The sequence below is a fragment of the Garra rufa genome, chromosome 8 (genome assembly GCF_049309525.1).
Source record: "Garra rufa chromosome 8, GarRuf1.0, whole genome shotgun sequence".
Classification (NCBI taxonomy): Eukaryota; Metazoa; Chordata; class Actinopteri; order Cypriniformes; family Cyprinidae; genus Garra; species Garra rufa.
Genome location: NC_133368.1, coordinates 6,040,493 through 6,067,812, shown reverse-complemented (window position 1 = coordinate 6,067,812; position 27,320 = coordinate 6,040,493). Strand labels below are relative to the sequence as shown.

At 35.3% G+C, this 27,320-nt stretch overlaps 1 protein-coding gene across 1 annotated transcript; it reads left to right on the top strand.

Annotated features, from left to right (window-relative positions):
* The first annotated feature begins 912 nt into the window (after positions 1–912).
* Positions 913–27,306, top strand: fer1l6 (fer-1 like family member 6). The gene is made up of 42 exons (XM_073845737.1): positions 913–1,009; positions 6,043–6,122; positions 6,309–6,426; positions 6,522–6,576; positions 6,665–6,796; positions 6,873–6,935; positions 7,019–7,097; positions 7,196–7,352; positions 7,537–7,723; positions 9,857–10,049; positions 10,196–10,521; positions 10,640–10,748; positions 10,941–11,097; positions 11,199–11,319; positions 11,416–11,516; positions 12,317–12,407; positions 13,125–13,244; positions 13,350–13,502; positions 13,587–13,764; positions 13,873–13,997; positions 14,157–14,291; positions 14,422–14,568; positions 14,772–14,879; positions 17,396–17,557; positions 17,679–17,850; positions 19,620–19,744; positions 20,355–20,477; positions 20,584–20,629; positions 20,733–20,777; positions 21,682–21,758; positions 21,854–21,982; positions 22,066–22,206; positions 22,578–22,705; positions 22,801–22,971; positions 23,057–23,211; positions 23,300–23,442; positions 24,159–24,247; positions 24,347–24,445; positions 25,624–25,865; positions 26,373–26,530; positions 26,798–26,898; positions 27,098–27,306. Exons 1-42 carry the CDS (start codon positions 975–977, stop codon positions 27,276–27,278), a joined length of 5,457 nt encoding a protein of 1,818 aa, XP_073701838.1. The 5' UTR covers positions 913–974; the 3' UTR covers positions 27,279–27,306.
* Positions 27,307–27,320: the final 14 nt, after the last annotated feature.

Sequence of the window (27,320 nt, the reverse complement as noted above, 5' to 3'; positions counted from 1 at the left end):
GTTGTTGGTGCATATATTTACCAGAGGTGTATCCTTGTACATCCTGCTTTTCACTGTTAGCAAACAGTGTCATGCTAAGTGCTTATGACTTGCTAAGTAGGAGTTCAACAACCTAATTTGCATCATTTGCACTTCAGACCCGTTTGCACACTTAAATTAATTTCAGTATGTGGCAAACACCATTGATATTAAATATCTCAAACAATGACTAATGTTTTGATCCACTTAATCCACAGAACTGCCAATGACTAATGTCTTAAGACATTGTTTACAAGTTCAAATAAAATTCAACTAAACTATTTATACCAAGCCTGCATAAGTTAACATTACCTAAGGCAAAAGTTAACATGAACTAACAGTAACCATAAAAGCTAACACATTTACAGCATTAATCTTTGTTAATTTCTATTTGTACGAATAATAAATGCACACTTGTATGTTTATAAATTAACATTAACCAAGATTAATAAATACTGTTATATTGTCTCATTTTAGCTGATTCACATTAATTGTATAGAAATGTAAATGTATAAAAGCTTACTGTTAAGTGGTACCACCAAAGTACAGATAGAGAAGTTCGAATGCCATGTGTCGAATGTTGTTTTATGGCCTCAGTGATACTTGCATTTTGATAAGGGTGCACACTTAGCGTGCACAATTTTATCCAACTTAAAATCATTTAGTGCAGGATTTTAAAGTTACAGTATTAAACAATGCATGATTCCTATCTTAATTTGTGTTTGGTGTATTGACAATCATTTAATTCTGCAGTTTTAAATGCTGGCCACAATTGAGTTTCCTAAAAACACACATGCCACAATCTTCCACCCTTGTTTGTAATGCAATCGTTCGGCAACAGAAAGTCAAACAGACATTTGGAAAGGAAGTACACTCACTGTCTCGCTGAATGGAGCGGATTACAGTCACAGTATCTGAGCTGGATGTTTTCTCTTGAATGAATTCCTCCTGGAAGAATGGACCGAGATAAAGACAGCGCTGCGGCACATGGGTAAGCTATCCTGAGAAGGTTTTTGCACATATTGCATTAATGGTTGATATCTAATAAATATAATCTATTATACTTTTCAAATGTTTTTTTCTCAACATTGCTAAAATTGCCACTTCTGGGGCTTTATATTATGCATAAACCTAAGAAACTTTCTATCACGAACTAGAGCTCATTATTTAAAGGGCTATTGCACCCAAAAATGATAATTCTGTCATTAATTAGGGGAGAGCGGGGCGCAACCTAACACTTTTTGAATTTCGCGGTTTATGTAAATCCACTTGGGGTTCAGAGTACAATTTTAATCCACATTATTTTCACACTTGTCTAGTACAAATATATCGCTTTGTTTCATATTTGCAGTGTATACGTTTTTCGTTATTTACCTCAAAAGAAAGGAAGTGAAACTTGACAACATGCCCCGTAGGTGGGGTACATTGTAACATCTGAGGGGCACGTTGTAACACGACACTATGACATCTTAAAATGTTATCTGATCGAATGAAAAAAATATACACAACAAACTAAAATATTTTGTCAGTAAAATACATGTGTTAACTTTTTCAAATGAAGTAATGACGTTTTTTTTTTTAAATAAAAATGATCTAATTTTGGAGTTTGACAACATCGCAACAATGCTTGGAACGGCCCTGAATCGCAACACACAGCTGTACAGTAGTTCAAAACAATGTAGACAAATAGATGAAACACATTTAGACGTTCAGAAAAACACTCCCCTCCCTCCACACACAGCTCTCAAAGAACACGACACAAATAAACGAGCCAAAATGCTTTACCTTTCTTGAAATAATAACTTCTGAACATTAAACATTGATTGTCAGCCTTTATTCACCTGTTTCTTGTGGTTTCTTATCAAAATCCTTAGAAGTAAATAATATAAATTGCACCACTAATGTCATAGAATAGCATAGTTTAATAACAGCGGGGCATATTGTCACACAGTGTTACAACGTTCCCCATCTGCGCCACTGGAGTTTAAAACAGGTTAGTGTCTTCTGCTGGTTTGCGAAGCATTAATAAACCATCTAAACTGATAAATAACAAATTGGGGATTAAAATAATAGCAGTTTTGTCTCATTTTAAATGAATACTAAAAACTGAAATGAAAAGTTTACTTCAGCCAGAAATGTACTTTTACTATGGTAAAATAAATATTCAGCGATATCTTCAAAATGCTTTTGAATTTTGGCGTTCTTTTTTCTCTGCATAGTGTTGCCATGGCAACTAGTAAATACCGTAAATTTGGTTATGCTAGAGTGTGTGGAAATATTTGAACCACGTGTGTTACAATTAACCCCGCGTTAGGTTGTGCCCCGCTCACCCCTTCTCATTGTCATGTCGTTCCAAACCCGTAAATTCCGTTCATTTTCGGAACACAAATTAAGCTATTTTTGATGAAATCCGAGAGTTTTCTGACCAAGACAGCAACGTGACTAAAACGTTCCCAGGCCCAGAAAGTATAGACCATTTCAAGGATGTAAACAATAACAAGCGCGTTGGAACGTTACTGCGCATGTCCGGTCCTGAAACATTTCCGGTAGCGCTATTTCTCCGATCTGTCAATAGGAACACATTCTTTTAAAATCTAGCGAAAAAGCTAGTTAAGGTAAAAAAGCTGCTCATTAACTAATCGATGCTGCGTGCGTGTACACGGGAGATTGCTAAAAGCATATCACATGAACGGAAATATTGTGAACATTTATTCGTACAATGGATGTCATCAGTCTGAAGCAAGCAGTGCAACTTACTTCATGTTTTGTTCCCAAGATATCCGGAGGTTGTTCGTGATTAATTTACTTGCATTGCGTGGTCAGTCTGTATTTCTGTTTAAATATTTGTTTTCATTAGTACATTACTTTTCACAATACATATCGTTCCAAACAACGCTAAATGTATGCTATTAAACTAAGCGCTCGATGCTATTATTACGTGTTGAATTCATTTCAACATGTGTTCAACGTTAGTTTGGTCAAGTTTGTTGCTGTGGAACAGTGCAAGTGGAGGGTATGAATGCTCCGAGTCATCATGTGATCACAAATAAACAAGATCGTCGCAATTCAATGCTGGCTAACGTGTTTTACATAAACCTGTATATCTGCAGATTAATAAATGCACACACAAACACACATAAAGCATTCATATATGTTTTTATGCACGTATTTACTGTTCACACCCACACAAATTTTATATATATATATATATATATATATATATATATATATATATATATATATATATTCATGTGAAAATGAATACTGGTGTAATGTGAAGGCTGATGCTAATTCAGCTTTGCACAACATATTTTTATAATAGAAATCATTTAAATAATTAATCATGTTAATAAACATAAAATACTTATTTCAAAAACATAAAAAAACTACTTTGTCCAAACTTTTGACCAGTACTGTATATAAACAAAAAGCATTCTCTCACTTTCAACTGTTTTTATTTCCAGCACATGTATTGATATGTAAATATTTGTATGAACATAAAATGCTTCAACAAATGAAACAACAACAACTGAAACAACATTTGAACTGAAATGGAGTACAAAGGGGGAACAAATATCAAAAGCAGCAGTCTGTATCTGGCCTGGTCATCAGTCGCTTTAAGTACTACACTAAATTACTGAATACTACACTCAAGTTCTCAATCACATCTGGGTGTTGATATGGTCAGATGTGGTTTGTCACTGCAGGATGATCAGCTGTCCTTGGGTGTCTACAGATGATGGCTCTCCTTACACTGCCTTCTCAGATTTGGTGACCCTTCTGTATTTCTGCAACTGTTTACATCAGTTTAAAATACTTTCTAGAAAACAAAACAAAAGGATATTAGCCATCATTATGAAAATGTATATAACATTTAACCAATTCTATGGGAATTACAAGGAGCTAACAAATTTCAGTATTACACTGTATTGTCAGATTTAGTGACCCTGCTGCATATTTACAACTGCTTACATCAAAATGCTTCCTAGACTAAGAAACAAATGATATTAGAAATCACCTGTATAAATTTTGTTTACATTATATAAGGATAAAAGTAGAAAAACAATTATTTAATATAATGCACAATATAAAAAAATAATAATGCTATTATTGCTTAATACGTCAGTACATTTTGGAATTAACATTACCAAAGCTTATGTGATGGAAAATAATATTTACCATAAACATTACGTTTTGTAAACTACTGCCGTTAACTGTTACACAATACGACATTTACGTACTTTCATGTTACTCACTGCATTTGTCAACTGACAAAATAACTAGACGACTAATATGAATTTAACCCACATAACACTTAGCAATAAAACAGAAATAAAACAGAAATAAAAAACTTGCCTTTTTTCATTAACGTTACACACGAAAGCTAGATGCATATGTAAACAATGACAAAATGCTACTTTAAATTATGCAGCATCATACTTGAAGAGTTAACGTAAAGATATACAAATAAACCGATTAATTAAAAACGATATTTACTTGCCTGAATCGAAATGTGCGCTGTATATCCTAGAGTTGCTTGTTGTTATCCAACCTTCTCCTTCACTGCCGCAACACGGGTACGTTTCGCGGAAATCTACCGTTAAACACGTCTCAGAATGTTAGTACCGCCCCAGAGGGAGCACACAACCACCGAACGACAAGGATCTAATTTTAATTTAGACATTTAAGCAGGATGTTTGTATATATATGACCGCAATCCCACTGTTCATAAAGCGCTTCTCGCCATTGTTTTGAGTGCGCTGGATCACTAACCGGAAACGTCCTGGGACCAACGACGTCACTTCCTTAAGCCGCCGAATAGCGCTTGAAATGGTCTATAGGTGAACACCCGTCTCGCTTTGCATTGTCCCACACGTCGCATATTAATAAAATGTACCGCATATTATCAGTATGTTGGTTATTAATTACCATATTAAGAAAACGTGCATGAGTTATTTTACCTTTTTAACAAAGCTTTTTATTTATTCATTTTGCGTAGTTTCCACTCAAAGAACCTCAACCTCATCAAGTGATTTAGAAACACCGACGGAAATGATCGAGCGCACACGGAAAAACACGATATTCTCCATTTATTTTAACCAATTAAAAAATTCGATGCAGCTTTCAGACGTGACTTTCTACTTATAGTTCGTTTGAGACGTTATGTGGCGTTATTTTAACAAGTACTAGTCAAACCAAGCCCATATGCAAAAAATTGTACGGCTCCAAGTCATTATGGGCTCCAACTCGGTTAACTTGTTGATTTTTCTTAAGTACATAACGTTACGTGAGTATTCACACGCTGTTTTATACGTTTTGCTTGGAAATACTATTTAACTTTTAAGTAATCAAAATGCGCGAGCACAAATCTATTCTCTCGCTGTGTGGATTCTCTTCACTCTCGCATAAAACGGACGCGCTTTCTCTCACTTACATCCCTGTTGAAAAAAACAGCATATGTTGGTTAGGAATGTTTTGGTGCTGGGATGCTGGTTTTAGCTGGTTTATGCTGGTCCTTTGCTGGTTTATGCTGGTCCTTGACCAGCAACATGACCAGCTAAAGACCAGCATTAACCAGCAAAGGACCAGCATAAACCAGCTAAAACCATTCCAGCACCAAAACATACCTAACCAGCATATGCTGGTTTTTTCAACAGGGATGTACGCGCTCAGAAACATAAATAAGCGCATATGACAATGGATGTAAATCGGTTTTTATATAGCATAACAGTGGAAAATGTATTTCTCCTTTCCCGCAAAATCACATGTGTATCCCGCATCAGATCTGTTGCCAGGTGGTCACCCTACCATAAAGATATAAAGACATTTATAAAATAGCCTATGTGACAAGGTCTTACGGGTTTGTTACGACATGAGGGCGAGTAAATAATGACAGAATTTTCATTTTTGGGTGAACTAACCCTTTGAAGTCATTTATGTGAAAGACACACACGAAAAAACAGGCTGATGGACTGAGAGGAGTTATTATTTACAAAGGTTTTATATTCCAATGTGTTTCTGCAGCAAAAAGTTTGGAATAAAAGTGAAGAAGAAACACAGGAAAGGACAGAAGGGTGTTGTAATCGCAAACAAAAATGCTCTAGGTAAGACTGTGAAAGCAAACACAGTTACAAGAGTAGAGATGTAGAGCATTTCATGAGGATTAACTGCATGGTTTTGTTGACAGATATTCAAACCATAAATTCAGACATACAACAGCTGATCCTTACAATGGTTTCAAATGCTTGTAAAGCAATTCTGACTGAGCTGGTTTAATCTTCACATTTTAGAGGCTGAACCTCAAACTAATCCTGACAATCCAGACGTGATAGACGTACCACAGCCTGAACTCGCTGAAGTGTCCACCTCGGTGCACGCTTCCTTCAGACAGATTGCTAATACTAAGAGGTATTTCTTGTTTTCTCTTCAATCTTTATACATTTTAATGTGTTATTTCTTGTAATTTTTGTACGAAATGTTTGTTTTTACTTTTTTGCACAAAGGTGTAAACCTATGGCCAAGATCTTGGAAGCTGAAAGCAAACCACAACATTTCCAGGTAGCATTCAATACAGTTTTCTTGTTTAAAGATGATAAAGTTGTTATTCTTAATACTGAAAGAGATGCCTTAATATGTTCTTCCTAAGATCTCCATCAATATAACAGAGGCAAGGCAGCTTGTTGGAGACAATATAGACCCTAGTGTCGTGATTGAAATTGGAGATGAGAAAAAGCAGACGTCCGTGAAAGAAGGAACCAACGCTCCGTTTTACAATGAGGTGATCACACTGTCTTTGATGGACACTTTCTGATAATGGCAAGAATTTAATAACCATATTCTTCTCGCACCAACAGTACTTTGTGTTTGACTTCTTCTGCAATCAAGACATCTTTTTTGACAAAGTCATCAAACTATCAGTAAGTACTTAGGCTACTGTATGTAAACAAAACAGATCTTGATGTAACCTGCAGAGCTCACATTAGTGAACTTTTCTTCTAAGGTCATGCATTCGAAGATCATGAAGAGCTACTGTGTGGGAACCTTCAAGATTGATGTTGGGACAGTGTACTCCCAACCTGGTAAAAAACTAGATAAAAGTTCAAAATCGATTCTTAGATTTAAATTGTTGGTTATTCTGCTTTTAAAACAACACTAAATCTTGTCCTTGCCGTGCCAGGCCATCAGTTCATTAATAAGTGGGCCACACTCACAGACCCCGCTGACATCCGCACAGGGGTGAAAGGTCACCTTAAGTGTGATATCAGCGTGTCAGGAAAGGGAGATGTCGCAGCACCGTCTCAGAAGTTCAGTGATGCTGAGGAACAGATAGACAAGTAAGAACATAAACTATTTTAAGATTATTATTCGGAACTGCCAGATATCTAAAAAAAAAAAAAAACCTTTGTTGCTTTAATCAATCTGTGCAGATTATTTTAGTGACTTTCCTTTTTGATGAACTGTCACTTTATTGCTTTGTGTCTTATGAAAATGATGTTAAAAACCTTTGTCCTTCTCCAGGCACCTTCTGATTCCTGAAGGCTTAAACCCTGAACGTCCGTGGGCTCGGTTTTACGTGATAGTGTACCGCGCAGAAGGTCTTCCCAGAATAAACTCCAGTATTATGGCCAACGTGACCAAAGCCTTTGTTGGAGACACAACAGCCCTCATAGATCCTTATGTAGAGGTGTCATTCTTCGGTCAAGTTGTAAGCTCACAATCTAGTGCTTATACAAAACACACTTGAAGGGAGTGCTAACCAAAAATGAAAACATTCCGTTATTATTACTTACCATCATTGAGTGTTATTTTAGTATTAACTATATACTATTACCGTATTTATTTTTGTATTTCTGGATTCATTTTGGTTTTATCAGTTTTTTTATTTTTTATTTTTGGGTTATTCCTGGGATTTGTTGACTTTTGTGTCCTCAGTAAAGATCATGATGTTATTGCCTTAGAATTTTCAACAACATCAATGTTAAAGTTGTCTTTGACATACATGTAAATAACACCTTTTGAATTTTAAGCATATTTACGTTTTTTTTTTTTTTGTTGTTGTTGTTGTTGTTGTTGTTGTTGTTGTTGTTGTTGTTGTTGTTGTTGTTGTTGTTGTTTTAAACAATTCTAAACGTTTCACAGCAATTTAAACCACCAAATATCATATTTTTTCCATATCCACCCTATGGGTCATTCCTAGTATTTGATGCCTTTTGGACATCATAACACTTAAAAAATTTAACACACTTTTTATTTTTTGTGTAATGATGGTGAGATGTAAAACATGTGAAACATAATTTTTTTTTTTAATATAAATTTAAGGATCCATTTACTAAATGTGTCCATCCTGTTAGGTTTTCTGACTTAACAGAGTGGACATTTTGACCTAAAATCAGCCATTACACAAGTCTGGAGCAAACAAAAGCTAGCACAGAAGGTATGGCAAATAAAGAATTTAATGTTTTTTTAAAATGCTACTTTTACAAATAACAATTTCTATTTGCTTTAGATGACCACATCAAATTGAAAAGATAGAATATGTAAAAAACATACAATTAACAAAACAGGCTCTCGCTCACCTTCCCCAGTTGTTTCCCCTCCAATGAAATGATGTCAGCTAAGTGATATGATGTAATTTTCTTTTTCCAACTTTGATTGGTCGAATGTAACAGGGTGGACAATATTTTAAGGGACTAAAAACTAAAAAAAAGCTAAAAACCAATAATATTTGTTTTTAAATGGATTTAATATTTGGAAAATATATATATAGATTAGAGAAAAATATTACTGATATAGCGAACAATGTGAAAAATAAAGATTAAATAAAATAAAATCACTCATATTAAAAGTATTTATCAAAGTGACAGACACAGGCCTGGGGACAAAATTGTATTTGGTGGTTTAAAATGCTGTAAAATGTTTAAAAATATAAAAAAATAAATAAATAAATATCCTTAAAGGTCAAAAGATGTTATTTATGTCAAAGATAACTTTAAAATTGATTTAAAAAATCAATTGATTGAAAATTTTAAGGCAATAAAATTTTATATTTTATTAATAAAAATAATATCTTTACTGGGGACACAAAGATCCCTTTTAGTAGTAATTTTTACGTTTTTCTAATAATAATCTAATAATTACATTTTATTTAATCAATATTTCAGTTACCAAAAAATATTTTAATGGTTTCCCTAAAAGATAACTATACTGCTCTCAGATAGAGAACAACAAATGAGAACTCGTTACGTACCTCCAGCCATAGAACAACAGTTAATTGTAAGCAGGGCATATTAAAATAAAAAAGAACTACGAACATGAAAAATATAACAAATTATGATCACGAATATATAAATAGTGCTTATGTAGTCAGAGTCACTACTTTTTAGGTTTCACGTTTTTGCGCATGAACGCCGCATTTTGAAGGCATATCAAGTTTGTAAATGTTACGTCTTGTTTTCGTTATTTTTAAGTACGCATGTTGCTGTACGGTCTGTGCTTTTCGGCGTTTTTTTAAGGTTTGTTTGTTTGTGGCTTGTTATTTTAGCATTATGGTTAGTATTATGGTATACTGGTCCTTCACAAAAATTAACCATAGTTTTATTGTAGTAAAAGCGCAGTAACCATGTTTTTTTGGTGTATTGATCACCATTTGTATAATCAGAGTTTTACCATGGTTAAACTATGGTTAGTGTAGCAGAACCTTGGTTTATTTGTGGTTACCATGGTTTAACTATAGTATCCATGATTTTTTGGTTTTATTAAAGGGGACAGGAACTGTGGTTATAAAGCAACGTATATGTATCAGGTGTGATACTTGTATTGTTTATTTTCTGTTTGAAAGGGCAGGACATCTACTCAGAAAAGCACAGCAGACCCAGTGTGGAACGAGCAGGTGGTGTTCAAGGAGATGTTTCCTCCACTGTGTCAAAGACTGAAGATTCGGGTTCTAGATGAGGGAAGCATGAATGATGTGGCTATTGGGACTCATTACATTGATCTACACACCATCTCAAATGACAATGATGGAGACAACGGTTTGCCATTTCATTACATTGTTAAAACAAAGGATTATAGTGGGCACAAAAAGTATTTGCACACCAAAATTAAACATCAAACCAAGTAGCATCTTCAAACAAAAGGTTCATACTGTGTTCTTACATAATGAATTGCTCTTCTTAAGGTTTCCTACCCACATTTGGACCAGCATGGATCAACCTCTACGGTTCACTTCGTAATTCCACACTGGTGGACGACAGCCAGGAGCTGAACGAGGGTGTTGGAGAAGGGGTGTCCTACAGAGGCAGGGTTTTCATCGAGCTGAGTGTGGAGATCCTGTCTGGAGGTGCTCCTGACTCGAAATCCCTGCTCTCAAGAATCAATCCAAAAGATGCCAAGGGAGGAAAAGCAGTGGCGAAAGATCCCAAAACTGGGACTGGAGCCGGAGGTGAGGAAGAGAAGTCCAAGAATATAGGACCTGAGGTGATGCCAGTGGAGCCCCCACAAAAGGTGAAGATTTTGCATCTTTTCGCATCTTTTAATGCAATTCTTTAATGCGCTATTCTTAACACGTTTTTTCCCCTTTTTGTTTCAATTGTACTTTTCCATTAAATTACATTTAATTTAGATAAATGATGAAGAAATGGAAACCTTCCTACTCTTTGGCTGTGTGTTTGAGGCCTCCATGATTGACAGAAGAATCGGTGATAGACCTATCACCCTTGAGTTCACCATTGGTAAATGTGACAGGATTCGCATTCAACAACATATATGGCACTTACCACAAATAGGTTTAAAATTATTTTAAATGTCATGTCAAATTTTTGCTTCATTTTAATGTTTTAAGTTCATAGTCAACCAATACATACAGCACATATGTATACATACAGTATAATATGACCCTTTTAAATGTGTACTTGTTTATTCAGGTAACTTTGGTAACTTAATTGATGGTACTGCACCGACTCCTTCAAAGAAAAAGCTTGAAGATGTGTCAGTGACCACTCCTCTGTTGGAAACTGCAGCAATGATGCCATGCAAATCTACTACAACACCAGAAAGACCTCTTTTCGGAGATGCACAGAGGTGCTTAGATTAAACAATACTAACAAGTTATCACTAACAAGCTTCATTTAATATTAGACATTAGTTATTAACAAAACCGAACTCTAATCTTGTTTGTGCAGGCACTACATGCACTTGCCTATCGGAGCGCAAAAGCCCTGTGTGTATATTTATAGCAGCTGGGAGGATCGAGCATACAGACTTCATCATGCCAACATGCTGGACACAATTGCCCTGATGTTTGTATGTGAAACCTTAACCCAGTAGTGTTTTATTACATTACCATGGCATGTAATCAGCTCGTAGTTCATGTGATTCTTTTCATTTAATGTTTGACAGGAGGAGGGAGTTGCTAAGGTGGCAGAATTGGATAAAATGTTGTCTCCAGAAGCAGGGACTCTCATGCATTATGTTCTTCAGGAATTTAGAAAAGATGCCAGGTAGGTCTAAAGAGAATAGGGAATTTCTGTGGATTTAAAGGGATAGTTCACCCAAAAATGAATAGTCTGTCAGTAATTACTCACCTTCATGTCATGTCAAACTTGTAATTACATTTACATTTAGATAATTTTGATGAAATCCAAGAGCTTTCTGACCCTACGTAGACAGCAACACAACTAACATGTTCAAGACCCAGAAAGGTAGTAAGGACATTGTTAAAATAGTCCATGTGACATCAGTGTTCAACCTGAATTTTATGAAGTTATTAATGACAAAATTGAAATTTTTGGGTGAACTATTACTTAGCTCTTTACCATTAATAGTGGTCATAGCATAATTTTTTTAAATGTTAGTAAAGTATTATGTTCCAATATCGTACCTTAAACATGGTGAAACAAATATCTGAACAGCCAATAGGTGTCACTGTTGTGTTATTTTTTATTTTTTATATATCTATCTATAAAAGGTTTGCTCACCCAAAAATGAAAATTCTGTCTTAATTTACTCACCCTTACATTTTACCAACTTTCTTTTATCCATGGTTCATTTATTATTATTTTTTTTAGCCCATACAATGAAAGTCAAATGGGGTTTTGGACCCAGTTGACTTTTTATTGTATGGACAAAAACAACATTTTTATTTTTTGTTCCACAGTAGAAAGATACAGGTTTGGAAAAACCTGAGTACATAATGACAGAATTTAAATTTTGGGTGAACTACTCCTTTAATGTATTCTCTTTAATGAAAAGCTGTGCCCTAATTATGTTTCTGCTGGATGTAATTGTATGTTTACTGCAGTGAGTTTATTGCTTTTGCTGAAAAGAAGGCAAAGGGAAGCAGCTTGACCTTACTGGACAAAAAGAGGCTCACTCTGTGCAAACAGGAGCTGGTGGGTCTCTTTTTTGCATGCTCTTATTTTTTAAAGACCTCTTTCTGTAAAACTTCAGACTAACCCTTTGTCTTTTACTATGAATTGTTGCTCATTGCTGCTTTTCCTACACAGTCTACTCCAACATATTTATTTCACAACCAAAATATAAAATTAGTAAAGAAATTAATTGTAGGTTCAAGTAAAACAAATTGTTTAGGATCATGGGAACATCAATTCTTTGAAGTGTATTTAAAGGGATAGTTCACCCCAAAATGACAATTCTGTCATTAATAACTCACTCTAAGACCTAAATTCATCTTCAGAACACAAATTAAGATATTTTTGATAAAATCCAAGAGCTGACCCTGCATAGACAGCAACACAACTGAAATGTTTTTTATGGTCCAGAAAGGTAGTAAGGAGAGCATTAAAATAGTCCATGTGACATCAGTGGTTCAACTGTAATTTTATGATGCTATTTTAACAATGTCCTTACTACCTTTCTGGGCCTTGAACGTGTCAGTTGCATTGCTGTCTATGCAGGGTCAGAAAGCTCTCGGATTTCATCAGAAAAGTCTTAATTTGTGTTGTGAAGATGAATGAAGGTCTTACAGGTTTGGAAAGACATGATGGTGAGTAATTAATGACTGATTTTTCATTTTGGGTGAATTAACTATAAACTTTAACTAATAGTGTATATTTGACTAGACTTTGTTTTTATTTGCTGCATTTCAGGAGAGCATGTCTGAAATAGCAGGAGGATTGCTTGAGCCCAAGAGGAGATCTTTGACTGTAAAAGAGATGATGCTGGAAGTTCAGAAAATTAAAAAGAAACTGAGATTCCTTGTGGAAGAGGTTGTTATTTTGTGTCACTGTTATATGCACATCCTTGAACTCTTATACGTATACTCTAAATCTTCATCGTTACTAATATTTCTCTTTATCTCACACCTGTCTCAGCCTCAACACACATTACCAGATGTGTTTGTGTGTCTGGTCAGTAATAACAAGCGTCTGGCGTATGCCAGAATCCCTGCTCGTCAACTGCTTTTCTCACAAAGCCCAGAGCAGAGAGGCAGAGACTGTGGGAAGATCAAGACCCTGTTCCTCAAGGTCTGAACTCTAAATAAAATACAAATCACATAAACTGACAAATGTTGAACACGTGTCACTTTTAAAAGGAAATGTGTTTTTCAGCCTCCAGTGAAGCGTGGACCAGGGTGGACAGTCCAGGCTAAACTTGATGTGTATTTATGGCTGGGAACTAGCAGAGATTCATCCCACATGTTGGAAAATCTCCCATCAGGTTTTGAACCGGAAGGCATCTCATCTGAGGACAGAACTGGCCTTCCTCCTGATAATTTACTCTACACAGGCAAGACTGCCAAGCACTTTACGTTGAGTTTTTTTAGTGTCTCTTTTCTGTAAGACACTGATTTGCAAGCTGTCTTGCTGTTTGACCCTGTTGGTTGTTGGTTTGCAGAGCAGCACTTGTTCCAGCTGAGGGCTCATATGTATCAAGCTCGTGGTCTCATTGCAGCAGACAACACTGGCCTCTCAGACCCCTTTGCCTGGGTGTCTTTTCTGACCAACAGCCAAAGCACTGGTGTAAGCATGAGTTTATGTGATAAAATTTTAGCCAAACATCTAATAGATGATGCTGTTAGCTGTACCAGTATATTCTGTATTAGACTATTTGAGGTAAAGATAGTTCAACTAGTGACCTGTGAGTAGGTAATTGATATTTCTTCATTCTGGAATTTTTAGATTATCAAGCAAACATTGACTCCAACATGGAATCAGCTGATCCTGATGAATAATGTGTGTCTGTATGGAGGGCTTTATGAAATATTCCAGGAGCCACCGCTAGTTGTGATTGAAGTGTATGATGATGATGCAGTGGTGAGAAAAACACATTCACTTAAGTACAGACTACAAATTTAATTAACTATTATATGCACCTGAAAAAAAACTTGTTTTTTATTTTTTCTCTTAAATGTTTTAAGCTGAAGAAATGGTTTGTTCTCTCTAGGGTATAGAGTACCTTGGGTCGACAGTGGCTGTTCCTGTTGTCAAACTGTCAGATGAGCGATACTCTCCTCCTCAGCTGCAGTACAGCCCTCTGTTCTGTGGCAACTTGTCAGGAGGAGACATACTGGGAGCGTTTGAACTCCTTCAGGTCCAGTCTTATAAACACAACACATTTACACAGTAATGTGCATTTACAGATGTGGTTGAATCCGCTATTTATCAGTATTTCTGTAACATCTGCTACTACATCTACAAATAACAATCAGTTATTTTTATGCTCTATTGACATTTATACTCTAATGCAGAAAGTAATATGCTGTTTGCTGTTTGTCTTGGCACATGATCCTGTAGATCTCAAAGTCAGGAGAACACACGCTTCCTGATTTTGATGAGCCAGATGGAGGGGTTATCCCAGTACCCTCATACATTCGACCTGTTCTCTGCAAGTATAGAATTGAGGTGAATAATCAATGACTTGAGGTCTATATGTAGAGTACAAAAATGGGTAAACATATTATTACCATTCTTATGAAGGCACATTGCTTTGCTCTCTTGTTTAGCTGACATAGGTGAAAATGAAAGTTGAAAGAAATTGTAAACATGTTACATAACTTTGCATAGTGTGAGAAAGATTCTGTGAAGTGTTTTTGCAGTCATTCATTTCAAACTTTGACCGTTTATTGGCCTGGTCAATTATCAGCACTGATATTAAGCATTTTTATGGTTATCGTTATCAGTCAGTTTCAAAACCAATTTGCAGATAAAATAATTTAAAAGCATTTAAAATAAGGTTTTGTCAGAACCCTTGTTATTCTTAATTTTGACATTAATTTAAATTTTTACACCAGACATATATATTGGTTCAGAATATTGGTTATCGGTCTACTTGATCTGCATCAGCCCTGAAAAACACTTATCGGTCAACCCCTAATTTGAATCCCAAGACCATCATTATCCTTGAAAATCATTTATGACCCATTGATTTCATGAACAATTTTTAAGCTCCCATATATGAAAAATTATAATATATTTATTTATTATATTAGACTTTTTTTTAAATTAGAACTGTATAAGGATTTTTTTAAACACACACACTACCAGTCAAATGTTTTTGAACAGTAAGATTTAAAAAAAAAAAAATTTATAATAAGTCTCTTCTGCTTACCAAGCCTGCATTTATTTGATTTTTTAGTACAGCAAAACACTACAATTTTGAAATATTTTTACTATTCAAAATAACCATTTCTATTTGAATATATTTAAAAATGTAATTTATTCCTGTGATTTCAAAGCTGAATTTTTAGCACCATTACTCCAGTCATATGATCCTTCAGAAATCATTATAATATGCTTATTTTCTGCTCAAAAACATTTATTATTATTATTATGTTGAAAACAGCAGAGTAGAATTTTTTCAGGTTTTTTGATGAATAGAAAGTTCAGAAGAACAGCATTTATGTGAAATAGAAATCTTTTGTAACATTATGAATGTCTTTTGTTATCACGTTTGATCAATTCAATTTAAAGCCTCCTCGCTGAATAAAATTATTAATTTCTATATTCTATTATTAATTTTCTTAGAGTATACTGACTTTAAGCTTTTGAATGGTATAATGTATAATAATACAAAAGCTTGTTATTTCAGATAAATGCTAATAATAATGTAAAATAATGAAAAATGTTTCTTGAACAGAAAATCATATTAGAATGCTTTCTGAAGGATCATCTGACACTGAAGACTGGAGTAATGATTTAGCTGATTTAGCTTTGATCACAGGAATAAATTACATTCTAAAATACATTCAAATATAAAACAGTTATTTGAAATAGTACAAATATTTCTAAATTTGTCTGTTTTTGTTGAACCTTGGATCAAATAAATGCAGGCTTGGTGAGAAGAACAGACTTCTTTTAAAAAAACATTACAAATATTTTGACTAGTAGTGTACATACAATACAGATTCAAATAATTCAGGTTTCACTAAATGTGACCCTGGACCACAAAACCAGTCATAAGGTTAAATTTTACAAAACTGAGATGTATACATCATATGAAAGTTCAATAATTAAGCTTTCTATTGATATATGGTTTGTTTGGATAGGACAATATTTGGCCGAGATACATCTATTTGAAAATCTGGAATCTGAGGGTGCAAAAATATCTAAATACTGAGAAAATCACCTTTAAAGTTGTCCAAATTAAGTTCTTAACAATGCATATTACTAATCAAAAATTACATTTTGATATATTTACAGTAGGTATTTTACAAAAAATCTTCATGGAACATGATTTTTACATAATTTCCTAATGATTTTTGGCATAAAAGAAAAATCAATAATTTTGACCCATACAATGTATTTTTGGCTATTGCTACAAATAAACCCCAGTGACTTAAGACTGGTTTTGTGGTCCAGGGTCACAAATATGAAAAATAACATGCAAATAACATTGCATTGTATAATTCAGGGCAATTCCTGTAAAGGCAACACATTCTTGCTTTTGAAATTTGGCTTTTGAATTTGCGTTTTGCTAGATGTATTTACATCTTTCATGTGTCAGCTTGTGACATCTTGCTCTGAAACCTTTGTTAGTCAGCTTTTTCGTTTGGCGTCAAACCACTCAAATCTCTCAAATCAAGAATCTTTTCCCAAAAGTGCTGTCAATTCCTTTTAGTTTTTTTATAAGCATCTCTCAAATGCATTTGATATCTGATTAGTAATTATACATGTAGACAAAACTGCATGGTAGTAGGAAATAGTCTTGTGGTCTACAGTGTATCTCACTATTATTAGGTGTTACTACATTTGTGCACACAATTGCTGCTTAGTGTAATGAAGTTTTATGTCTATTACAAAATTGTAACATTGATCTACCATTTTGACTCTCTGGTAAATATATTTAGCTTTTTCCAATGTGCTCTAGTAGTGTTTTGTCTGTACAGGTATTGTTGAGTTTGTGTTTCTGTACACTGCAGGTTTTGTTCTGGGGCCTCAGAGAACTGAAAAAGGTTCAGCTTTTATCTGTTGATCGGCCCCAAGTTTTTATCAAGTGTGCAGGAGGAGGCGTTAACTCTTCAGTGATACAGAGTTACAAGAAAAACCCAAACTTCACAATACTTGTAGATGCCTTTGATGTGGTAAGTCTACTGCTGCAATAACAGGGTATACGGTGTCGTCCCCATCGCTCTGCTTGTGTGATTCCTCGCTAAGCGTTCAGCTGATCTCAGCATGTCTGTGGGTGCTGTTATCTGTCTCTAGGAGCTGCCTGAAGATGAACACCTCCTCCCTCCTCTCAATGTGACTGTGGTGGACTGGAGGGCCTTTGGGCGGAGCACACTTGTGGGTAGTCACATGATCAACAACCTGGCCTTATTCAAACACATCCCCATACCTTTTCAACAGCCTCTACCAGAACCCAGAAACATAGCAGGTAACACACGTCCCAGTTACAGGCCCAGTAACGAAAATTGATAAACTGTCACATTTTTTTAACAAAAAAGTATAACATATACCTCTAGAATGAAATAATTAATGTGTAGGAAAAATATTATGATCCTCAGCCCCCAATTACAGTTGATGTCAAAAGTTAAATACACCTGGCAGAATCTTCAAAATGTCAATTATTTGACAAAAATAAGAGGGATTATACAAAATGCATGTTATTTTTTTTTAGTACTGACCTGAATAAGATATTTCACATAAAAGACCACAAGTCCACAAGAGAAAATATTAGTTGAATTTATAAAAATTACCCTGTTCAAAAGTTTACATACTGTACATTTCTGTACATTTTCTTTCTGAATGATCCACAGCTGTGTGTTTTGTTGTTGTTGTTGTTGTTGTTGTTTGGTGAAGAGTCCCTTGTTTGTCCTGAAACTGCCCACTGTTCTTCAGAAAAATATTTCAGGTCCCACAAAATCTTTGGTTTTCAGGACCACTGAGGGACTCGTATGCAACTATTACAGAAGTTGAAATGCTTACTGATACTTTAGAAGGAAAAACGATGCATTAAGAGTCTGTAAACTTTTGAATGGAACAGTGGGCAGTTTAACAAACACGGGACTCATGAACAACTATCACTAAGCAAAAAAAACAACACTTTCAGGTCACAACACAGGATTAAGAATCAAGCGTATGTAAACTTTTGAACAGGGTCATTTTTATAAATTCAGCTATTATTTTCACTTGTGGAATATAAACAAATGTCTTTTATGTGAAATATCTTATTCAGATCAGTACTAAATAAAAAATAACATGCCTTTTGTATGATCCCACTTATTTTGGTAAAATAATTAACATTTTGTAGATTCTGCTAGGTGTATGTAAACTTTTGACTTAGACTGTGTAACCCCAGATGCTCTCGGACAGGGATGCTGAATCTTGCTTCTGCAAAATTTTGTTGAACCTGCTTAAACACATCTGTCTGTTTTTTAAAGGGGGTCATGAACTGAGAAATAAAAAGTCTCTTGATCTTTTGACATATAAGAGGTCATTGTCCTATAAAAACATCCTGTAAGGTTCAAGGCTCAAAACGTTCTGGTTTGTCTAAAAACAGATTATATTAAACCCAATCTGCCAAAATGACAGGTTGTGGAATGTAGTGTAGATAATGTCTACATGTAGTGTAAATAATGAAAGAGGCAAATGCAGGTCTGCACAGAAACCAAGCGATAAAGATCTCTCCAAATACATTAAGACACTGTGCAGTGGCAGGTTGTAGAAAAAGCTTGTCTTTGCAATGTCTTCTGATCCCAACATTAGCAAAAAGTGGATGAACTTGATTTTTAATGAAGACTGTGTCCTTTTTGATGCTGTGCTGACGATATCATTTGATATGTACTGAGTATTTACGTGTTTTTCACCTAAATCACAGCAACGTCCATCTGTGTAGGATGTAGGCTGTCAAACATACACACCTGTTAGCCAATCATAGCAGTGTGCGTTTACTTCTGAGTCTACAATCTGCCACACCAATTCAAACAGAGCATTCTAATAAGGGGGGTCAAAACAGGACAGAAAATAGCCTATTACTTCTAAATTATTATGTTTTTTAATGTAAAAGTGGACCTTAAAGAACTGTACAAAATAATAAAAAAGGCAGTTCATGACCCCTTTAAAAAATCCTTAAAACCGACTGAACAATTTATAACAATGACTGTCTAAATCTAATTAAAAGTATGCTTTGTTTTTGGCCTTTAGTGGCTCAGTTGTCTCTGCAGCAGAGTGTTGTGCCACCGCCCAATGAGGAGATCGCCATTGAAATAGAGCAGGAGGATATTATCACTCCTGCCCCTAAAACTGAACCAGACTTCCAGGAGAAGAAGGTTTGTTTTTTTGAGTTGGATAAACTTAAAAATTTGAGAAAACATCACATTAATATTAAACAACCTATATTTCCCCCAACTTAATCTATGTCCCTGATTCTTGAAAGCACATTTGTGATCCTGGACCACAAAACCAGTCATAAGGGTCAGTTTTTTTCTGAAACCTGAATAAATAAGCTTTCCATTGATGTATGGTTTGTTGGTAATGGGTTGTTTGTTTGGATCTGGAATCTGACGGTGCAGAAAATCTAAATATTGAGAAAATCGCCTTTAAAGTTGCCCCAATGAAGTTCTTAGCAATGCATATTACTAATCAAAAATTAAGTTTTGATATTACTAAATATCTTCATGGAACATGATCTTTGCTTAATATCCTAATGATTTTTGGCATAGAAGAAAAGAAAAATCGATCATTTTGACCCATCCAATATATTTTTAGCTATTGCTACAAATATACCCATGCTACTTAAGACTGGTTTTGTGGTATAGGGTCACATATGTGCAAGTATATACATACTGTATAAACACATGCACATAATATGTAATATTCCTAATAGAGAACAATGTGTTTAAAGAATACTATGACTATAAAACTCTTCATGAATGCCAGGTGTCAAAAAAGAGCAAAACAAGATCTACGAAAAGGAAGAAACGCACTGCAGCTGATGAATCTGCTGATAATGTCATTGATTGGTGGTCGAAATACTATGCATCAATGGAGAAGATCCAACTGGTAAGCTTCCAAATCAGTACAACACACTTTTTTGTTTGTTAGCTGCAGTTGATCTGTCTTGTTGTGTTTTTTTTTGGCTAAACTAGTTGTTGTACTTCTTTCTTAGGCAAAGCAAAAAGAAAACAATCCATTTCCACTGCTGTTTGAAAATAGTAAGTGACATCTGAGTTTATTCCAGAATCTTGTCTTCTGGATCATGTAGACACATTATGCTCCAGCTTTAGTCAAACATGATCACATTTTGATGTATTTCAGTAACTCCTCTGGAGAACATTATTTCCGAAGGATTGATCAGTCTGGGTAAGAATGAGCGTGAGATTGTCCCTTTTTTTTTGTTTTGTTCAGAATGTTTTGTTCATTATGCAAACCCTGTGCATTTGAATGACAATAAATTGTCTGCATATTAATTTAAAACTTAAAAAAATGTATGCTGTTTACACGAGAGATCACAGAACATTTTTTAATCCCAGTAAACCTAGATCTGCACCATTGTACACATACACTATGTTTTTTTTTATGTCTCTTATTTTCACCAAAGCTGCATTTATTTCATCAGCAATACAGTTAAACTATAACAATGTGAAATATTATTATAAATTACAATATCAGTTACTTTTAATATAATTTAAAATGTGACTATTTCTGTTATGCCAAAGCTGAATTTTCAAATTTGCTCCCAGGACTTATGTATTTGTCCTCTGAATTTAGTAAAGAGGGAATTATGTAACGCAATGTGGCCAGAATTCTCAGTTTGTGGCCATGATTAAACTAAAAGGAGGGATTGAATTAAGTTGTGGGAATTAATCTTTGCAAATAAAAAGCATATATAAAATAACTTTTTGTAACATTCTAAATGTCTTTACTGTCATTTAATGTGTCCTTGCTAAATACAAGTGATAATTTCTTTCAAAAGGAAATCTTACTGACCCCAGATTTGAACATTAGTCAAAACCTTACTAATTTGCAGTGCATAAATGCAATTTCATGTTAATGGCTGTATGTTGGGAAGTTGTCAGCTGGTTGTAAATCACTAAAACCTGCTGAAAGAAGTGATAAAGCATATTTATTTGATTCTTTAGTCTACTTTTAATCACTTTACCATTACCAGTTTACCTTTAAAGTTTTCTAGACTGTGTGCAAGTTATTTTGATATGCTGTTTTTGTTTTTGTATTTTGTTCTTGTCTTTTTTTGTGGTATCTTTAGCATCAAATGTTAAGGACAAGAAAAGGGAGGTGAATTACAAGAGTGTGATGGAACAGCCCAGGATTGCAACATTACAGGTAAAAATGTGTCATTATAATGCTTAGTTTACCTACAAATATTGCCTGTTTTATGAATTAAATGGATGTGCAGTCTCACTTGTCAATCTCTCCAGGTGTATGACAAAGAGCTGGAGGCTGAGTTTGGCCCTTTTGACGACTGGGTTAAAACCTTTGAACTCTTTCGAGGAAAGGCCAATGAGGAAGAAGGTTCTGCTGATGACAGATTTGTTGGGAAGTTTAAGGTAAAGTGGTTTCACATGAAGTGCCATTACATGTAGGCTTTTTAAGATCCGGGTCACATTCCCATCATTGATTGTGCCATCAGGGCAGGTTCTGTCTGTACAAGCTGCCTGAAACAGACGAAGAGGAGGAGGAAGGATATTTGGATTCTGGGCAGTTTAAAATAAACCAGGGTATTCCTTCAAACACAGCAGTGGATGTCCTTATCCGTGTGTACATAGTTGCAGTAAGTGCCTTTCATATTTTTGATTCTAGAGTATTGATGGTAATTACAGCACTTACTAGTTCATTGTTGAAAAATGTTGCTTATTATTTGTTTATGCTGTAAAGTAAGATACATCTAGTTTCACTGATAATGGTTATTTCTGGTCTGTAACTGGTTTGACTATTGGACCAAACCAACTCATCTGGTCTTGCTGGTTGACCAGCATGGCCTTTTTAGCAAGGACACATTAACTCGATCAGAAGAGACCGTTACAAGATTCTTTTGAGCTTTATATTCATCAATATTTTTTGACGTGCTTGACTGGGGTGACCATGCACAGGTCATTTGTGATACAGTGATACAGTCATTTGGCACTTTCTTACTCATTTTAGGCCTTTAACCTGCACCCTGCGGACCCGGATGGCAAAGCAGACCCTTACATAGTGCTGAAACTTGGGAAAACTGAGATCAAAGACAGAGACAATTACATCCCAAAGCAGCTCAACCCAGTGTTTGGAAGGTGAACGAGCACAACGATTATGAAATTCACTTTGAAATTCTACTAACATCATGTTTCTATAAGGTTCTCTCTCTTCATCTTCCTCTGCTGTTCAGATCCTTTGAATTTCAAGCCACTTTCCCCAAGGAATCCCTGCTAACTGTTCTCATCTATGACTATGACATGGTTGGCGGTGATGATTTGATTGGAGAAACACAGATTGATTTGGAGAATCGTTTTTACAGCAGGCATCGAGCTACCTGTGGTCTGCCTACCGAATATGCTATGTGAGTATTTATATCATAATATTTGCACATTTTCATCTTCTTAAAGTAGTTTCATGCTTATCTTTGCTGATCTTATGTGACCTAGTGAAGGTTATAATGCATGGAGGGACAGCATCAAGCCGACAGAATTGTTAATTAAGCTTTGCAAAGAAAACAGACTGGACAACCCTCACTTTTCTCCAGGACGTATTACCATTGGCAGCAAAGTTTTTACAGGGAAAACCGTATTTGCTGATGAAGGTAGGTCATTCTTTTGGTGTACAGCTTGACATTAATGATTAATAGTTAAAGGAGCAATGTACCACAAGCGTTTGCTGCTGCTTTACAGATCAGATGGTGGAGTCCTATGAGCACCTGGCTCTAAAGGTGCTGCACAGGTGGTCTGAGATGCCCAATGGGGGTTGTAAACTTGTGCCAGAGCATATTGAAACTCGTGCACTCTACCTCAAGGACAAACCAGGAATAGACCAGGTAATGTGTGTTGTTTAGAGTCTGATGCTTCAGAAGGAAACACGATGCATTTAGTGTCAGGGGTGTAAACTTTTCAACAGAATGAAGATGTGTACATTTTTCTTATTTAGCCAAAATATCATTTTTTTTTCATTTAGTACTGCGCTTTAGAAGCTACAGAAGATACTTGAATGTTTCCCAGAAGACAAAATGATCCTGATCTTAAAATTCAAAGTTTTCACTCCCCAGCCCTTAATGCATTGTGTTTCCTTCTTGAGCATCAGTGAGCATTTGAACCTTCTGTAATAGTTGCGTATGAGACCCTCAGTTGTCCTCAGTGTGAAAAGATGGATCTCAATATCATTCAGTCATTGTTGGAAAGGTTTCAAATACACAAAAATGCTGAAAAACCAAAGAATTTGTGGGACCTGAAGGATTTTTCAGAAGAACAGTGGGCAGTTTAACTGTTCAGGACAAACATGGGACTCATGAACAACTATCACTAAACAAAAAAACACAGCAGGTAACAATACAGTATTAAGAATCAAGTGTATGTAAACTTTTGAACAGGGCAATTTTAATGAATTTAACAGTTATTTTCTCTTGTGGACTATGTGTAAATGTCTTTTATGTGAAATATCTTATTCAGGTCAGTACTAAATAAAAAATAACATGCATTTAGCAGATTCTGCAAGTAATTTAGGTGGTTGATAATTGTGCATTTGCATGTTTCTCAGGGTCATCTGCAGATGTGGGTGGACATTTTTCCAATGGATATGCCTCATCCTGGCCCACCTGTGGACGTTTCCCCTCGCAAACCCAAAGGGTACGAACTACAAGACCATCTCATGGGTTGTGCTGTAAAGTTAATACTTGTTTGACCCATCCTATATATATATATTTGTTTTTTGTTTTGTTTTTTAAGTTTTGAGCTCAGGATTATTATCTGGAACACTGAAGATGTAATATTGGAGGACACCAACTTCATAACAGGACAGAAGTCAAGTGACATTTACATCAAAGGGTGATTGCAATAAATACAGACAATATTTAATTATTTATTTAATTATTTAAAAAATCTGGTAATATGCACTACAGTTCAAAAGTTTGGGGTCAGCTGCTGAAAATTCAGATTCAAATTTACATTAAAAAAAAATATTATTAACAGAAAACGTTTATTTTAAATTGTAATAATTTTACACAATATTACGGTTTTACTATTTTGACCAAATAAACCAAACAAATGCAGCCTTGGTGAACATGAGACTTCTTTCAAAAACATTTTAAAGCATAAGTTCACTTACAGAATAAAACAATTCTGATTGTACCCCTGGGTCATCCAAGATGTTCATTTCTTCCTTTCTTCAGTCAAAAAGAAATTAAGGTTTTTGAGGAAAACATTTGAGGACTTTTCTCCATATAGTGGACTTCAATAGGGAACAGCGGGTTGAAGGTCCAAATTGCACTTTTAATGCAGCTTCGAAGCGCTTTACACAACCCCAGCTGAGGAATAAGGGTATTATCTAGCAAAACGATCAGTCATTTTCTATAAAAATACAAATGTATATATTTTTGAACTAACTTTTTTTAACTAACTCTGCGATGCTGTGACATCACGTTGGAAAGGTCATGCGTGGTTAGATCTTTGTTTGGTTAAAAAATGTAGAGTAGGGCGAAAAACTCAATTTCTTCTCCAACTTTAAAATCATCCAACAACGTTTTACCTTTTTTTATATAAAAGGCGTTTGACTTTCTTTGCATGTCCGCTTTGCGTACACTGGGTCGGTACTTCCGCCTAGATCACGTGTGACCTTTCCAATGTGACCACATAATATGCCAAGTCGAGCTAGTGCAAGACAAGTATTTGTAATTAAAAAGTATATAAACTTTTTTTTATTTTTTAGAAAAAGACATTGTTTTGCTAGATAAGACTCTTATTCCTCAGCTGGCATCATGTAGAGCTCTTTGAATCTGCATTAAAACTGTGACTTCAATCTGTTGATAACCAGTGAAGTCCACTATATGGAGAAGAATCCTTGAAAAATCCTTTTCCTCAAAAATTCTAATTTCTCTTGGACTGAAGAAAAAAAAGACACCATGAATGACTAATATTCCTAGTAGAGAACAATGTGTTTTAAGAATACTTTTTCTGCAACATCAGTGTTAACAGTTAATTCTGGTGAATGTCATGTTTTTCTTCAGGTGGTTAAAGGGGCTTGAAGATGACAGCCAGGAAACTGATGTCCATTACAATTCTTTGACTGGAGAGGGTAACTTCAACTGGCGCTTTGTGTTCCCCTTTAACTACCTACCGGCTGAGAAAGTGGTGGTGGTGCAAAAGCGAGAAAGCATCTACTCTCTGGACAAAACTGAACAGAAGATCCCTGCAGTCCTTGTTATGCAGGTGTGGGACTTTGAGAGGCTTTCTTCTGATGACTTCCTGGGTAAGAAATCTATTTTGATTAAAGGGATAGCTCACCCAAAATAGAAATTTCTGTCATTAATTACTCATTCTCATGTTGTTCCAAATCCGTAGGACCTTTGTTCATCTTCAGAACACAAATGAAGATATTTTTGATTCAATCCGAGAGCTTTCTGACCCTGCAAAGACAGCAACGTAACTGACACGTTTAAGGCACAGAAAGGTAGTAAGGACATCAAGACAGTGACAGTGGGTCAACCGTAGCTTTTATGAAGCTACAAGAATTCTTTTTGTGCGCAAAGAAAACTAAAATAATGACTTTATGGGAATATTTCAGTTGCATTGCCATCTTTGCAGGGTCAGAAAGCTCTCAGATTTCATCAAAACATTGTGTGTTCCAAAGATGAACAAAGGTCTTTCGTGTTTGGAAAGACATAATGCGTAATTAATTTCAGAATTTTACACCTAAGAAACTTGGCTCAAATTATTTGTTATTAACACTTCATGAAGGTCACTTTTGTGTCCATAGGCTCAGTGGAGTTGGACCTGCATGGGTTTCCACGTGGAGCTAAATCAGCTAAAGCTTGTAAGATGGAAATGCTGACAGAAACCATGGAGAACATCTCCATCTTCCAGCAGAAACGCTCCAAAGGCTGGTGGCCCTTCAGTAAAGCTGGAGAACTCACAGTGTGTGAATTTAATTATTTCGTTTAAATAAAAAATGTGAATTAAACTCTTAGTGTGACGCTCAATAGCTCCATGTTTGCAAACATGGACAACTGAAGCCTAACCTTTGGCTAATTTATTATGAATGTAATACGCTGCAATAAATTGAGGCGTGTCAAATAATCCATTTACATTTGTTCTGTACAAAACAATAGTAGGTGTTGTATTGTACAAGATTGTCTTTACACAAACATGTGACCTTATATTTAAAATGTTTTCTTTCCATAGGGGAAGGTAGAAGCAGAGTTTCATCTGGTAACAGCTGAAGAGGCAGAGAAAAATCCAGTGGGACGTGCACGCAAGGAGCCAGAGCCTCTAGAGAAACCAAAGTAATGAGACACCTATTTTCAGATGTTTTTATTCACAATATTACTGGAGCTGTCAATCAAAATAAAAACATATAGGCCTAGATCATTAGAAAAACATTTTTAAAAAACTGTTGCATTGCATGATGTGTTTTAAGAGCTGTGCAGGAATTTCACTGTATATTTGAATTATATCTAATATCAAACTTTGACTTTTCTCTAGTCGTCCAGACACATCCTTCTCCTGGTTTATGAATCCTTTCAAGTGCTTCTTTCATCTGATCTGGGGCAACTACAAGAAATACATCATTGCTGGACTGGTGCTGTTGATCTTGACCCTGTTCCTGGTTCTTATGTTCTACACCCTACCAGGGGCGATCAGTAGTAAGATAGTCAACGGGTAATCAAACATCCTCATAAACTAACTGGACACAAATGAGCAGCAC